The sequence below is a fragment of the Lycorma delicatula genome, chromosome 3, assembly GCF_047948215.1.
Source record: "Lycorma delicatula isolate Av1 chromosome 3, ASM4794821v1, whole genome shotgun sequence".
Taxonomy (NCBI): Eukaryota; Metazoa; Arthropoda; class Insecta; order Hemiptera; family Fulgoridae; genus Lycorma; species Lycorma delicatula.
This window is the reverse complement of record NC_134457.1, coordinates 88,195,504-88,213,765: the sequence shown is the minus strand read 5'-3', so window position 1 is coordinate 88,213,765 and position 18,262 is coordinate 88,195,504. Positions and strand designations below refer to the sequence as shown.

The 18,262-nt window shown below is 31.0% G+C and overlaps 1 protein-coding gene across 1 annotated transcript in view; it reads left to right on the top strand.

The window, feature by feature from the left end:
- LOC142321781 (uncharacterized) overlaps window positions 1–18,262 on the top strand; it is a 287,603-nt gene that overhangs the window by 255,861 nt on the left and 13,480 nt on the right. Inside the window, exons 5-6 of the mRNA XM_075360157.1 lie at window positions 9,560–9,707; window positions 16,270–16,415. Of these exons, the coding sequence (XP_075216272.1) occupies window positions 9,560–9,707; window positions 16,270–16,415 (294 nt within the window). The remainder of the gene's footprint in view (window positions 1–9,559; window positions 9,708–16,269; window positions 16,416–18,262) is intronic.

The window sequence follows — 18,262 nt, the reverse complement described above, 5'->3', positions numbered from 1 at the left end:
AATAGTAAGATCGAGATGAAGAATTTAATATCTTAACATTTAAATTGTTGTATCTTATCATGAAAGTGAACATATACAAGATCGTTATGTTATCCTGCCTCTGATTACAATAGTTGCTGAATGACAGCAGAAAAAAGAAGCACAAGGCTTTACATAAAAAAAGTAGGATGATGTCTATAATCGAAATGTGCACAAGGCGCCAGGAAAACAGAGGTCAGGTGATAACAGTTTTACAAATTTCATTTCCTGTAAAAAAAAGTTCAAGTTATTGTGATTTATTCAAAAATTCATGTAGGTATGGAGAAAAAAATAATAAATATTTTGATTTATAATCACGTTTTATCCATGGGGTGCATTTTAATGACAGCTGTTGGCAAAGCACTTGACTGCATATAAACAACACAATGTATTTCTGGCAATGAAGTCATAAACAAGTGTATTAAAGAACCTGATATTCCACATTCAGGTCATCTCTTCTCTTAACAATGTACTTTAAAATCGTGCAATGTGAAGAATAATTTAAATATAAATTTACACTAAAATGTAATTGATTCATATTAAACTGTATTTAATTATTGTATTCCTGTATATTCTTTCCTGTTTGCACTGATTTCATTCTTAGTCTGAGAAAGTATCTATTACTACAAATTTTAATCTATAATTAATGCATGTCATGCACTATTGTTAATTATACACCACAATTGGAAATCTTTTTATCAACCAAGAAGAGCACATGTGTGTAATGAAGCACATGCATATAAATGAAACTTCATGAATAACATTTTTAAAAAATACAATGATTATTACTGCACTTTTGTTTTTAAACTACAACAAAGCATGAAATGTTCTTATCTGTGTATGTATAAATGTCTCACAAAGAACTGGAAAGAATTTCAAGACATGTTCTATAAGTGAAGATAAATTATATTCTTACAAATTTGAGTTCTGAAACAAATCGTTTTCAATCTTGTGAAAAATTTTTCTCTGATTTCTGCTCCAGGGTAAAATAGTCATACTGAAATTCTTAGAATTTAAATTACGGGGTAAATTTTTATGTCTTCATATGGTTTTTGATATAAATTTGAATGGATTCAAAAACTATCGCTTGCAGTGTTTTAGAAAATAGTTATAAAACAAGAAAAATAATAAAATTTTAGGAGAAAATTTTAAGAGAATTTAATTCTGAGAAAATCTACATAAGTAATCATTATTGAACCTGAAGAAGAGTTTAAGAAATTTGACTTTAAACAAAACAGGATGAAACATGGCAGAAAAATACTGTATTATAATTTTAAACTTAAACAAGAATCATTTCAATATTGGAAAATGACTAGAAAAAAATCAATTATTAAAAATAAATAAAAAGAAAAATGAAACATGCCAATATAATATTATTTTGATTTCATTGTATTATGTTAAGAAGTGAAAATTCATTACTTGGAAATAGTTTTAAAAAAATAAATTGAAAATTATTTTATGAATTTGTAGTATAAGCAGATGATCAATGGTTGAAATTTGTGTATTGTATTTGAATAGTTTTGAATGGTTTAAAATTAAAGAAAATACAAGCGCCTGAGTATCACTTTCTAAAAATGCCTTTTCAATTTTCAAACCAAGAAAGAATGTGCAGACAGTTTATGTTTATAGTTATTTTAATAAAATATGCTAGCTGCAGCTTGTGAATGATCAAAAAGTATTCCCTAATAGAGAAGGTTTCCAAGTAAAAGAATTTCTGCTTCAGTATTTCAGTAATTTCATAAAACTTGTTATTTTCCAACATGTTTGTATTCAATTAAATGCTAAAAACAATGTTGTATCAATGAAGAACAGAACTTTATTCAGCAAATCCAATGTATTCAGGCTCAGGACTAGATGAATTTCAAATAGCAGCAGCTCACTGTGCAGTACAGTATGGAGAATACATCATAAAAAAAAATTACTTGTACCACTAGCAAGATTCACAATTTATTATCTGGAGACTTTCCATTGCATTTAAATTTCTGTCACAGGCTTTAAGACAACTGTCAGAAAGTAAATTCTATTTTATTTTCTGATGAGACTTTTTTTTCAAGTGATAAAGTTAAATATTCATAAAATAATCATTGTAGTTTTGAAAGCCCATATGACACTTTATGAAGTAGCTACCAACATAGATTAAATGTTAATGTTTGGTCTGATATTGCTGGATAATTTATTTCTGATAATTCTATTAAGGGAAATCACCTCTTTTAGAAGATGTACCACTATTAACAAAACATAGAATCATTTTTTAACATGACAGGCTTCCTTTTTCATTTTTGTCAAGAAGTTAGGGATTACCTGAATGTAAGATTTTTATGGATTTTAATTAGACCAGGTGAGATGAGCTAACTGGGCTACTACATGACTTGACTTTACCCCAATAAACTATTATCTGTATGGTTGTATGAAACCATTAATATAAGGCCAAAAATTAACTAGAAAAAAAGAATTAGTAAGTTTTTCAATGAAGTTGTTACATAAAATAGTCCTCATACAATAAGAATCACCCAAGGAATTTTAAATTGACCAGAATATTGGGAAACAGTGAAGGAGTACATTTTAAGCTTTTATTGTAATAGTTAGTTTGTATTATGTTTTTATATATTAGTTTTTTATAATTAATTAATTTTGTTTATAGATAATTTCTAATATTTTTTTAGTTTAAAAATGAGTATTTTTCCGCCACATTTTGATTTGTTTCAATTTATTAAAAAACAAATCTCTTAAACTCTTCTTCATGATCAGTTGAAATTACTTAGATTTTCTCAGAATTAAATTTTTCTCAGAATCAACAAATTTTGTTGCAAAATTATATTTATTTTATTTTATTTATCAAATCTAAGAGATTGTTTTATGACACCAACATTTTGTGTTTCATATTATTTTCTTAAACATTACTAAAGATACAGTTTCATATTTTGGGTTAAAAGATCATAAAATTTATATCTTAATTTATGTTCCAAGAATTTCAGTGTTGCTTCGTATTGCATTTTACAAGCGCTGAAATTCTTTCTGTTTCTATATGAGGTACTCTTTATATATAAGCATAACATTACTTTACACATATATAATAAATAGAATTGCAGGTCAATATTATCCTTTTAGAGAATTGTTCAGGTAGTAAAACTACAGAGGAAACAACACTTGATTTCTACCAATGAGATAAAGAGAAAGGGCATTAAAATAGAAGAATTAATAATCTACACTGTAGACATACTTTTACAGTGCAAAGATTTGTTGTAAAAATTATATCTTCACTGATTATGGTACTCCCAATTAGCTCCAAAAGATCCTTTAAAAAATTAATTTCTATGTAATTTAAAAACAAGTTATTACTTTTAATAATTTTAAGGATGATATATAATATCATGTTTGATCTATTATAAAAACTCATCTTAACCCACTTTTGGGACACAATATCATTAATTAAATCAAGTGAACAAATTATATTAATAATAAATATGTTTATTAAAAAACAAATCTACGATTATCTCTACACCTAATCTTCACCTGTTGACTAGACTAGACATCAACCAACTAGCTATTAATTTATTATTAACATAAAAAATGTACACTGAAGTAATGTTTAGTAGGTAAAATATATATTTAAAAATGATAACATAAAAATAAAAAAATAAAAATAGATATCATTTCTGAACATAATATTCAGTTTAAAGAAACTGAAACATGGCTTTGTTTTGTCCCAGTTTAAACTCACACAGTATAACATTTTAAAAAAATAATGGAGATAAAATTTTAAAATAAAATTTTTGTCTAAAACATTTTTCATTTAAATTTTATCTTTTTTTTTCTATTATTGAAAATCTGCTTATAAAGATAACATCAGACCTACACTGATGATTGTTATCAAAACTGTCACCATATCAGTATAAACAATAAATTAAATATTTGCTTAAAAAATTTATAGAAAATGGAAAGTCATATGATTTCTAATTTTAGGATTTTCTGTTATGTATAAGGGTTTCATGAAGAGGAAAATATTATATTATAAATATTTCTTAATTTTCTTCAAATAATACTGTGCATGTGCGTGTGTGTGTGTGTGTGTGTGTGTGTGTGTGTGTGTGTGTGTGTGTGTGTGTGTGTGTGTGTGTGTGTGTGTGTGGTGGGGGACACTCAATATTGCACAGTGCTAAGAAAAAAGTTGTAAATGTTATTCAAGAAAATTAAAAGTTTTTAATATTAGAAAATTAGTCATTTTTCAAACCATACTTATTTATTAAAAAAAAAAGAAGACATAATTATTTTGACCTCATATATATTTTTTTATCTTTGTATCTATATTCAGGCCTTTATTCATCTCTAAATGGACTGATTTCAATGAGTTACTTTTATATTTTGAACAGAAAGTTCCTTTAGCGGTACCATTATAAATTCTTTTTATATACCTCTAATAAAAATTTATTCTACCAAAAAATTACATTCTTCATAAAAAATATTTGAAGGTATATTTAATTTTTACTTTGGCAGCTATGGCTCTATTGCTGCCGCAGCAGCATAGCTATGAAGGTTTGTACAGGCTGTAAAAAAAACAATATTGGGATTTAATCTCAAGTTATTTAATCTCTTTTAACTTTGACTAACAGTAAATGAATCACTAATAACATAAAAAAATAACTCTTACAGGTTTTCCCTATAATTATTCAATGTGAGCACCTCTCGTAACGAGGCACATATCCTACCGTTAGGTGAGTTTCTATTATACTTAAACCAGCATGTAAGGAGTAACGAAAACAACAGCTGCTTCAATCCTATGCTTCAAATCGGGTATATCAGTTGGTAGCTGAAACAACACAATAATCTTCATAAAATCCCTAAGGAAAAGGTCATATAAGGTCAGACCGGTGACCTTGGAGGCCGCCGCAAACAAGCTCTGTTATCGATCCAGCAGTCAGGGAAAACGTCATTCAACCTAACCCGTACAAAATTATGCCACTGAGAAAGCAAACAGTCTTTTTGCCAAAAGAAATTCTCTGGTCCATCTTGCAGTTGAGGAAAGAGCGACACACCCAATAAGCAACTTCTATTCCGCTTACTTTAGTGAAAAAGAACGACCATAAACTTGCCGTCGGGACATTTCTCAAAAAAAAATTTAATTTTAGGAGTCCCTTTTCCATTATAAGAGTTCATGGGTATTGACGAACATTATGCGTGTTAACTTTTCCGTTAAGGTGAAATGTTGACTATGGATCATTACTAAACACGTACGATCATGAAATCAACTACATGCTGCAACATTTCGATTGCGAAGTTAGCACGCACACCGTGGTCGAACATTTTTTAAGTTTGTAACAGTTGTAAATGGTATTGACGCATGTGCAAGCATTTCCTTAAAACATTCCATACCAGCATTGCTAATTTGCGACTACCTTCCTAACAATTGTTTCAGGACTACGCACTTAATTCGTTCAAAATTTCCTTCAGGCACTCTCCGTCGTCCCGTACTCTTCTCCCTTTACATAGACATCCGATAGTTTCAAATCGATTGTACTAAGACGAATGTTATTGTCATTCGGAGGAATCAATCTATGGTCATGCGCGCAAGTAAAACTGTCTTTCCATAGGCCAAACATTTGATCGACCGTCATCTAAAATTCCGAGTTTTTTCAAATGTTAACGTTTAACAACCCCTTAGATCAACAAACACAAAACATTTATAGAAATTTCCGGAAGATGTATGTATTTTTACAGATTTATGCAAGTACATGTGTTGACCTGTATTTTAATTAATATCTCCGAACTGGCTCAACATTAATTCTTCAAAAATGGCTCAAAAATATTTTATATATGAAAGTCTGATGCCAGTAAAAGTTCTACAAAATTAGAAAAGAGAGGATGGTTTTTACCACTTTGAAATTTTTAATTTTTTTATAGCGGTCATAAACATTGATTTTTAGTTCAATGAAAATACCTAATACTTAAAATTCCACAATTTAAAGTCAATCAGACTTGAGGGTGGGAGATATTGAACATTATTTTAGCATAGCCTTTGCCTCATATCTTGAAAATCATTTGACCAGAAAAGTTGATTATGGGACATCATGGTACCCATATTTTTTTTTAATAAACTACTGATTCATTCATTACATTGTACCCAACTGGGCCAAGTTTTGGAAGTAAATAATTACGCCAATAAATAAGCCATTGAAATAATAAATGTTATGGGACCTCTACTTAAAATATCAATTTCTTTTTACTTTAATTTTTAAGTTTGAAAATTCAACTGTATCTAGTGTTAACATAGATGGATTTGTAACTTTTACAAAAAAATCTGATTGGACACCACATGACTTCCTTGTACGCCTATTAAATTACAAATACATATTTTTAAAAGTACATAAAATTTTATTTCATTAATAACTTCTGATTAATATTTTTTCATATTTTTTTTTTTTTATTGTTATTATTGAAACATTATTTATCGTAAAATGTTTTTTTTACAATCAGAGCTTAATAATTATTAATAAATCAATATTTTTAAATTAAAAAGGGGGCCATTTTATTTAATTTAAATAAAATGTTTTTCTGAACCAGTCTCATTACTTTATTTACAGACCTCATAAGTTTAAATGAAATACAGCAAAAATGTGTATATGTAATTTTTTAATATGCGTAAAAGGAAATCGCATAGTGTCCACATTAGATTTTTATCATTTCTGATACTTCTCTGTTTTTCAAGTTGTAAATACTATAATTTTGTAAAGAAAATTTGAAATAATTCAAAACAAGATAAAAATATACACTTGTGAAAGTCAAAAAATAATTCATAACCTTGGACAGAAGCTGGTAGCAGTTGGAGAAAAAACAGATACATTTGTCAAACTGAGTAAACAGTTTACGTCACTAGTCATCATGCAAGAGTGAAATATTACTTATTAGTTACACTTCATTAGAATTGTAGCAATTAAATTCTCTGAGTTTATTTATTTTGTAAAAGAAATACAGTCCATTTTAAACTAACTTATTTTAAGATGTTATTTTTTCACAATCCTAGTTTCTTTTTTTAAAAATAAATATTCTTTAATGCAAATTAAACATAATTTACATTTCTTGATTTATTTTTTATTAGTCTGCTACTGCAAAATCCAATCACAACAATACAAAAATATAATAAAAGGTTTTTGGTTATGTACAGCACAATACATATATTTGCATACATATACATATTATCTACATATATCTAAATGTTTTGACCAGATGGTAAATTTCATTCTCACTATCTGTTGGTTACACAGTGCTAAGAAAACGCCAAAGGCAATCTCAATAAAAAATTGAGTTAATAAAGGATACCTTGCTTACAGGACCTACTTTAATGTAAATCAAATGATTACAACACACTTAGCTATTCTATAGGCTATGAAAGACAGTATAGAGAATTCATGACAAGAAAATATATGAATCCCAAAAAACTATATCACAAATGTACAAACCAGTTTCACCAAATAATCAATCAATTCTAAGCTAATAATAATTTCTACAACAAATAAATAGTAATTTATTACTTAAATAATGTTGTTATTTGCATTACTATTATTTGTGATGTAGCAGTGAAGGTAAAACAAAATTATTAATTTTGAATGACAAATCAATATAAAATTATATTAAACAAAATTTTGTTTACTTACAATACTTTCAATGATACTTATCATTTGAAACACTGAATGCTTGCAAACATCTTTCCCCAGTTAACCTGTCACAAGGTTCTTGTTATTACTAGAAATAATAATATAGCTATGCTATTTTTATAATAACTAAAACCTCCTTTCTGCTTACCTCTTAATCTAATAGCCTTATAACACTAAAAACATAAAATGTTGTTTGGGAGCAATTGTTGTTTTTTGTCTTAGTCACTCTATTCTTTGCTACATAACACTAATTGTGGCTAACACAACTGTTATTTCATATTCAAAATTGGTCATGCCATTCCACACAATCATTGCAACTGAACACAATGATTCATGAGTCACACTAATCATTCACGGTGAACACAGTTGAAAATAGGTGTTTGGAGTCTTTTCTTTTTCTGTTTAGCCTCTGGAACGACTGTAAGGTATTACTTAGAGAATGAATGAAGATTATATGTATGAATGTAAATGAAGTGTCATCTTCTATATTCTTAGATCGACCATTCCTGAGATATATGGTTAACTGAAGCCCAACCACCAAAGTACACCGGTAGCCACAATCTATTATTCAAATCCATATAAAAGTAACTGCCTTTACTAGGATTTGAACCTTAGAATTCTTGACTTCAAAAATCAGCTGATTATGTAATGGCAAGTTTAACCACTAGACTAACCTGGAGGGTTGGGTATTTTGAATCTGATAAATACCAAAGAAATATCCTTCAAGCAACAATATGGTATTTTATCAGTGAATAGATGTGTTCAAAGGGCCATAACATGAAATATATTACAGGGAATGCATACAATGGTGTTTTAATTTATATGAGAGCCAGATGAAAGTTTACATGCATATCAATAACTGTTTCACAATTCACGAATTCCGTTCCTTACTGCTGTAATATTCATAAAGTGTTGGAGTGAATGGCTCATATTAATTTCATGATATGAAAAACACCATTGTAACTGATGGTAACTCACTGTAATGAGTAAAGTCAATGTAATTTGATGGTAATAGTGAAATGTGTGGATATGTTAACAACATAGCCAGGTATCAAAATAGAAGGTAAAAATACTCCTATTGAAATCAATGAAAACTTACTTACATACAGAAAGACTAACATAGGATATAATTACATTAACAATGGAGTTTTGGAGAAATTTGTTAACAAATGAAACAATGTTTTCTTGTGCTCATATTAGGGAGAAATAGAGACAAAATATTCAAAACTGATTTCAATATTACTGAAGAAACAACTGCATATTGTGATTTGTGAAAGGCTTACTATATAACTGTGTTAATGGAAGCAACTTATGTGCATTTTAAAGTAAACCATAAATTCCACTTCATGGGCCCTGAAATGGAAGCACACACCCAAAGAGTTGCTTGTTTGTTGGGTAATGTAAAATGAATAAAAAACATTATGAAATAGAATGCCATCAAATAGAATCATACTTAGTGGAGCCATGCAACAAATACCTGTAAAGATATGTACAGTCATGTACTGAAGGCAAGCACAGACTTTTGACCTCTGGTAACAGAACACCAATGACTATTTCATAATATAAAAGTAAATACATCATATTAAAGTAGTAAAATATAACTGACTAATATGTTAATGAAAAACAGACTGCCTCCTCCCATGTTAACAGATAGGTACCCACAAAATTCATTTTTTATTGCTTACATGGTTAGTTAAAATATTTAAGATAATACTAAAAATTCAACGATACATATTACCTTTATTAACACTACACTATAAAACTTTATTACATTTTAAGTAATGATAATAGTGACACTGATGTAAAGTAACATGCTAAAGTCGATACCAGATTTTAGACAAAGGCATCATAATACATAACATAATGTACAGCTATACTTTTTTTACTTTCAGATACTGACTGGGAATTAAGCAGAGATGAACCTGCAAGATCAAACGAAACTCCATGTGCTAGATGTCCAAGAGACAGAGCTGTAATTGCAAAACGAGGATCAATTACAACAATAATGGAAAGACTACCTCTTACACCCTGCTTCCCTTGGTAACAATGTAAAGCTACCATTAATGTACTAAAAATGTTTTCTACTAAAAAGTAAAAAGAAAAAATATTTTTTAAAAGTAAAAAAATTTGACTTAATTCCTTACCTATTTTTTTTTTTTTTAATTTGGCCAACAAAGAGCCAGGAAAAATAATTCTTCACTTCTTTTGATTTTATCAGATTCGATCATTATTTCACTCTGTTCATTTTATTCTATTCACGTGGATCCTGATTTCTTTTCGAGATTCTCTAAGAATTTCTCAAAATTTGTTAATTTTTTTTTGTATTTCTATCCAATAGTTCTTCAATTTTTATTTTCATTTCTTCCAAGTTTTTTTTAATGTCTGTAATTCATTTTCATTTTGCCTTTTTCTTACAACAAACTATCTTTTTGGTAGACTGTTTAGATTCATTCTCATCAAATGTACATAAAAACAGATCTTTTTCTTTTCCTCATCACATCAGATAATTTCTGTGTTTTCTTATTAAATGTGTTCGTTATGACTCCAATTATTCTCAGTCTTAGAATTTTTTTTGCATTATTTTTATTATTATTACTATTTTTATAATAAACTAAATCAAAATTTATATTCATAAATAATAAAAACTGTCAGGAAAGGTTGTATCTCCAGGATTTTTATTTGTAACTTTCAGCATAGGAAAATAAAATTTTCTGTAACTTTTTAAAAGGATAATATGTTTAATATTTAATATTCCATTTTATCATGTATTTTTTATTTTTTAATAAGATTTTCCTGGAAATAAATTTACAGGAGATATAGCCTTTTTTATATCAAAAATAAAAAATGTACACTATATAAGTTACAAAATTTGCTACTTTTAATCTATTAAAGTTAAAAAATGAATAATTAATTACTGATCCATTTAAGATGCTTATAAATAATTTTGAGATGCTTATAAATAAAAAGTGTTTCTTGTGGAGGGGCTTGTATGAAAATATAATTTTTAATTTAATGATAATTTATTGGATTTTTAAAAATATTTCAGGAAGATTACAAAAGTTTACAATTATGGTATAAAGATTATGAGTATATTACACTTTTATTAAGGGCATTAAGCACTATATCATATTAAGAAAAAGTTACTGATAAAGGAAATGTTTCTTCACCCATTTAATGTTTCATAGATATGTAATGCATTCTGTAAAATTTATAGTATCTATATAATTTAATTTGATACTTCTAACTGAGTGTTGAAAGTAGTTAGTTACCACAAAAACAAAGTATATGCACACAAGCTACCAGTAATATACTAATTCATTGTGCCATCTACACTGTTCTCCCATTCATGTTGTTCAGAGCTGCTGAAGCAGTGGTCAATCAAACACGGAATCTTTCATTAGCACTTCCAGCAACTGTTAGGTACTTGGCATGATTCACTTTTTGCAAGCAAAAGAATAATCCTTCATGATTATATTGAAGCATCACAAATTGCATTAAACAAAAAATACTTCAGAGCTAGATCCTAAATAAATAGCATAAATGCTCACAAAATGTTTTGTGAGCATTTATGGTTTGTGAGCATGCAGTCTTTGGCGTGTGCCGTCCCTCCTCATCACATGGAGGACGGCACATGCCAAAGAATGCATGGCTTTAGATAAGCAATTCAAATGGTTAATTTTTAACTATTCTCCCTACAACCAAACTTGGTGGAGAGCAACTATTTCTTCACCATAGTGAAGGTCTGGCAGGCTACCCACTATTTTTCAGCTGCAGTAGGGTCTTGCTTATCCGACATTCTGTATTATCCAACATACCATTGCCAAAAAATGATTGTTACTTATCAGCAACAAGAACTGCAAGTTGTGAGCGTAATCTATTTTTTTTTGTTCCTGATTCTACCACATGGCACATCCATCTACTAAGATCTGTCTAATCTAGTAAATAAAAAAATGACAAAGAAGTTTCCATTTGATTATGATGAAAGGATGATTCTAGAAGAGAAAGGTGGAATAATTGATACATTAACTTGGAGTATAATTTAAATTAATTTTATTATTAATAATGGCCCATTGGTACTGATATAAATTAATTATTCTAAATTTTAAATTTTATTTTAATTTATTTTAAACTATTTTAAAATAGCTGGTACGTGAAAATTATTAAATAATTAATTAACTTGGTGGTTCTAAAATTGGACATCAAAATTATCAAGAGGGGTCTGGGGCTCCCCAGAATTCAAAGATGTATACAATAAAGTAGAGATTAAAGTAACAATTTTTAATCATGAGACCTCAGAGTGACAATTATAAATTATGTGAATTCAAAGTGAGAAATTGTTTTAAGAGAAACTAAATTCAAAATTATTTAAAGAGAATGTTAATTCAGAAAATAAAAATGTTAATTACTACCCTTACTACTCACATGCAGACACATACACATGAACAGTAACAGACGATAAACTGATGCACACACAATGATAAAATGCACTACACTGAATGATAGACACATGAGTCATAGTGTAAACAAAATTCTTTAACGCCTTCTTTATCAGTATTCTAAAACTATTTAAAAAAGGATTAAAACTTTCCCCACTCAGTTGCTTATTATCTAAACATATAACCAAGTATTCCCAAAATGTTTCGTTAAAAAATTTGGAACTGCTCACATCTTTATAAATAACCAAATATTAATATTCTCCACTTTTATTGTATGTACTAGAAAAAACCTTAAAATTGTCTGTTTTCCCTTTTGTCATGCTGGTTGCGTTGGTGTCAACTTTCATTTCACGAAACTGACGTATCATCTCCATATTAGTACTTTGCTGAAGTGCCAAGGCACTGTTATTAATATAAAATCATAATTGAAAAATTCGCTGATCATTAATGTTTTGTCTACAAATGCAGGAGATTTAAGGTCATTGTAATACCTTTTTCCTGTAGAAAACCTTTTGTTTTGATCTTCCTACAAACAAACAAAATCTGCTTACATAGAGTATTATTTTAATAAAGTAGTTAATTGAAATTATTATTTCCTATAAATTATTTTAAGTATTACATCTTTCTATTTCAAAAAAAGACTTGTACATTTGTCTCATCAAAAAAAGCAGTTTCTACAATATGGGTAAAATTCCTAGAAGCTGTATCTGTATGTTTCCAGTAATTCTGACATTAAAAAAAAAAACAAAGAATAAGACTGTTTGATATGAATATTTATTTATAAAGGTATCCAAATTAATATATGGATATTTTTAAAACACTCTTCCTATAAAATATTATAGTCAGAAAAATACATGGATGAGCAGTGAACAGAGAAGTTTTTGAAAGAAAATAATGTACCCAGAAAAGTTGTTTTGTTGCTAGATAATGCTCCAACATACCCCTGGTGCAGAGGAGCTTCAAGATTGTGACGTTAACGCAATGTTTCTGCTCCCTAATGTAATCGTCATATAATCAGCCTATGGATCAGGGGCATTTTGGGAACGATAAAAAGAAACTATTGTGTGAAGCTACTGTCCAAAGTGATAAGAAGAAATTAAAAGACAAGACATGATTGGAAAATTGAAACCCATCAATGTAAAGGATTTTGCTTATGAGATTGCACAAGCCTGGGCTGACATAAGGGCTACAATAATTGCTAAATCATGGAAGAAGCAGCTAGGCGATGATGAAAAGCGAAGAAACCATTCTACCTTTAGTGCAACATATCCCTGAGTGTGAGTATTCATCTTTGCAAGAAATCGAAAGTTGGATGATGGATGATGATCAGTATGAAATGACTGATGAAGAAACTATCAGTCTTGTCAGCTGCGATGACAATGAAACTGAAAATCAAGACCTGTAGAGACCTGCAAAATTTTACATAACAATAATTAAAGCTCTAGAAACTGCAATTAAATAGATTGAGCAACAAGAAGAAGCTGCAGGAATTAATGATGCTGCAAAGATGGCAAGACTTGGCATGGAAGAAACAGCACTTGTCAGAAAAGCAGACTACAGTTAAAAATTTCTTTTAATCACCACAGGACTGAACTTTTGAAGTACTGTATGTACTGTATTAAACTTCAGATAATTCTGTAACTGTAAGTTTATTTTTCCTATTTTGTTGTAAAACATGATTATTAAGTTTGTAATAATAATCTATTAATGATGTTCAGTTATTAACGACATTTAGGTATTAATGATGTTTAATAAGCTTTTTCTTAATACCTCCCTCCATTTTGCTCATCTGACAATTTACCAGTCTGTTTACATTGGATAAGTGAGACTCTACTGTATTTACTAGTTCATCGAAGGCAATTTGCGTGCCGAGATGATTCTCAGAGCGACACAGGCATTTAAGGTATTAAGGTTGTGGAGCCTTCAGCATAAGATGGTTTTCAGTGCGGAGAAAATCACTATGATGTTCTTGAAGGGGTCGTCTAGCTGCAACCCATCATCTGCGGGTTGTGATGGACGGCCGTCCGATTAGGTATGTTACCGTTCAGAAGTATCGGGTGTTATCCTTGATGAGAGGCTTCTCTTCAAGGAGCACCTCCAGTTTGTAGTGAAGAAGGCCATCAATGCTTTCTTTGGTGTCCGTAGAGTCATTCATCCCGATTGGGGGTTGAACTATCGTACCATGCGTATTCTTTACAAAGGTATCTGTGAGGCCATAATGTTGTACGCTGCGCCCGTCTGGGTTCATCGTTTACAATTCTAATGCTATAGAGATATTCTTTTGCGAGCCCAGCATCTTCTATTGTTAGCTGTTGTCGGTGGTTACAAAACTGTCTCGCGAGAGGCAGTCACTGTGATCGTCGGCATAAAACCCCTTGACATCTCGGCTACGGAACGTAGCCAGCCGTATATTTCAAAGAAGGAAGTCCTTCTAACGTCAGGGCATATGCGAGAAATCAAAGACCAAGGTTTTGACTGTTGGCAAGCTAGGTGGAACGATTTTTCTACTGGTCGATATACGCATGGTATTTTTCCAAATATTGGGGAGTTGCGAGTGATTAGCTGGGTTTTCCCCAATCGGCATATTACTCAAATTCTTTCGGGACATGGTGCTTTCAGGGATAGTTTGGCTAGGTTTAGGTTTGTTGACTCCGGCTTGTGTCCGGACTGTAAGGTCGATAACACAGTGAACTATGTCCTGTATATCTGTCCCCGGTATGAAGCTAAGAGTACCAGAGTTTTTAGGAAACTTGAGAGAGTAAACTCCTTCTTTGATCTGCGAGTCAACTGGAGGACTCGCAAATATTGGGCAATTGTGGCTGGCTTCCTTCGATTCCTCGCCCTGCGCAGGACAGCCGAAGGGATCTAGTAGAGTAGAAACATGGGTAGCTAGGTTCCGCCTGGACAGTGTGACTGGCCAAAGGTAGGCGCATTGGCGGCAAGCCACGGTTGGTTAGATCTGAGGTGATTATAAATCATATAAGCTATCGGCGGAACGGTGACTGTACTGCCGATGGGTATGGGTTACCATGCAGCTGTGAGGTGTAGCAGCATTTTGACGAGGGCAGATTAGGATGAGCACACCACACTGTCACCAGGATGGCGACTGCACTGCCGAGGGCATGGATCCTATGCAGCCTTGAGGTGTAGCAGCATCTCGACGATGGTTTATGAGGTGAATGTCACGCGGGACTCTGCGATGGAGCTGAGTGGGAGTAGGAGGTCTGTCCGCCTCTCCCTTGTAGACCAGACCCGGAGTCCATAATTTAACCTAAGTCTGGGGTATGAACTAAGTTGAGTTCACTAAGGGAATTTAGTTCTAAATTTTGTTGTTGTGATCAACATTTCTGGTGATATGTTGTGTTTAAATTTGCCTGGAAAAAAGAGACATTCACAAAATTGGCCCAATATAAGTAGAACTAGGCGCGGGGTTCGTGCTTTCGTGAACTTGGTTAGCTAGTTCAGAGGGATACAATGTAGGACATTCAAGATGTCTGGACGAGGCCTACAGCGAAGGCAAAAGCTGAGTTAATAAATCACCAATGCAAATGTCTACCAATGCATTTACATCGGTGGCATCCCAACAAGGCCTGGCTTATTACAATGAGATGTAAAAAGTCAGAGGGCAATAGACGATTCTCATTAAAGCCCAGCAGGGCTAGGAACATGTGGCGGGGGGTGGTGTGGCGACTGGAACGTCACTAAGCAGGTGTCTTCCCCTACGGAGTTGGGATGTATTTACAAGTGGTGGTGTGGCGATTGGTAACAACACAAGTTGGGTCATCCCCCTACGGGGTTAGGATGTATTTAGAAGTTTATGGATGGGGTAAATGACTAGCATCAGAGTTCTTCAAGAGTCTATAATTTTTTTTCATAGATACTTGAATTTGAACATTAACACATTATATATGTGTGTGTGTGTGTGTGTGTGTGTGTGTGTGTGTGTGTGAGAAAAGATTTTATTTTTATTTCCAGTGAAAAGATTTTATTTTTATTTCCAGTTAATTAAAAATAATTTTTGGAACATTCTTATTATAGTGCTAAATTAGAAATATAATGTAAATATGAAATCTTAAAAAATGTTTGTTACATGAATTAAATTTTGTATTTCAATTCCATAAATTTATATACAAAATTATAAAATAACGTGTTATATGTTTGTACAGGTCAAGTATTGATGACTTAGAACATGAAGTCATGTTGGGTCCACAACCTGGTCAAATTGTAACAGAAGGGACACATTCACTTGTTACTCGAGTAACACACAATGACCATCCTATTGCAACATGCCATGCAATGTATAGTGTAATCGGTAAGTATTGTGTATTAACAGTAACAAAAAAAAAAAAAATAATAATTTTAAGAAAAGAAAGTTAAATCATTTCAATTATTTTTTTTACCTAGGCGCACAATGAAATCTTGTTATCAGCACCGTGATACAATATTACTATCCCAATCAATTAAAAATTGACTTAAAAATTAGACTGATGAAAAACACTTATTCCACATGCTAAGAACAAAATAAAAAAAAAAAAAATAATAATAATAATAATAAAAATAAAAAATAATAATTTAACTTAACAACAAAACTGGTTGAAAAATATTGTAATAATAATAATAATCAAATATTTGAATAGAAATTCACAGCCTTAAGAAAACAGTAAGACTTTGCATAACATAACCGTATCATTTCCTAAAATATTTTTGGTGTTAGCCCCAATTTTAAATTTCTGATGCAGTGCCACATAACACAGTCCACGAGTATGTGATGTACCATTAGTTGGCAGTTGCAGTGAACGCAAACAGATGCATTGGTCCGAGTTATGAATTGTCCATGAATGAGTCTAGTGTGCCCTATTCACAGATGGCAAATAATAACTTCCTCTTGTCAGTTACTACTAGATGAAGAGTCCCACGGTGACACACTTAACTGGACAAAATTTATTATTGATGGTGGCATGTCATTCACTCTGCCACTCATTACAAACCATCCTCTTCAGAAAACAGATGAGATCTTCAGTAAAAATATGATTAGTGAAAGGTGGCTGCAAATAAGCCTCTTTTGCCACAAAATCAACATACTCATTGCTGAAAATTTCAATGTTGCTGGGGATCCAACAGAAACTCACACTTTTGTTACACTAAGTCATTTATGTCAGTGACAACAGGGTGTCTGTAATACATATCACTAACCACCTGCAAGGCACTCATGGAATCTGAGCAAACAAGTACATGACGGGATGTTGGAGTAAGTGAATTTAAGGCTTTATTAATAGCAAATAGTTCCACAACGAAAATACTGGCAATGCTGGGAAGGACAAACATGTATGTTCTATTGCCAAGTACAAAAGAACAACCAACAGAATTATCATGTTAATAGCTATCTGTATAAAAAACAGCATCTGGATTCAAGCTATTTATAATATTATAGAATTTTTCTTGTACAATAATTGGATTCAGATTACCATGATGGTAATTAAATATAGTATTAAAAAAAACTTACAATTAAAAAATAATTACAGATTGATGTTAACTCTAAGCTTAGTATAAGTTCAGTTAAAATGCAATCACAGCTATTTGATGATGTTGAGCTTTATAAAGATGACAGATGATGCAGTAATAAAGAAGAAATGTGTTGTTCACATCTATTAAGATAATTGGTTAGATAGTTGAACTTGCCCTTAGATATTTTTATTCTCCTCGTTTGTGCAGATGAAAGAAGAATATACTACAACAAAGTTTCACTGTTACAATTTCAGAATATCTCCTAACATTGTAACTGAATGAAGAGTTCACTCATTGCTTCAAAATCCAATAATGGTAGTCCTGGGAAACAGTTGAAATAGATAAACCCTGCTTCTCGTGGAAAAAACATGAAGTCAGCCATGTATATACCTGCAACAATGGGTGTTGCAGGTAAAGAAAAGGAAATTTTTTTTGCTCCACTGGACAGAATCATGAAAATCTGATTTGACACAATTGTACAAACGCTTAGCATGCAGTCTGAAACAACTATCATTTAGAATTTTTGAATAGCCTACCACAGGATTAATAATTTGCAAGGGATGAATTTTAGACATCTAGTATTAATAATACTGAAAATGATTGTTAACGTTGACTCATACTCAATTGGTAAAGTTTCTATAGGCAAATTCAAAT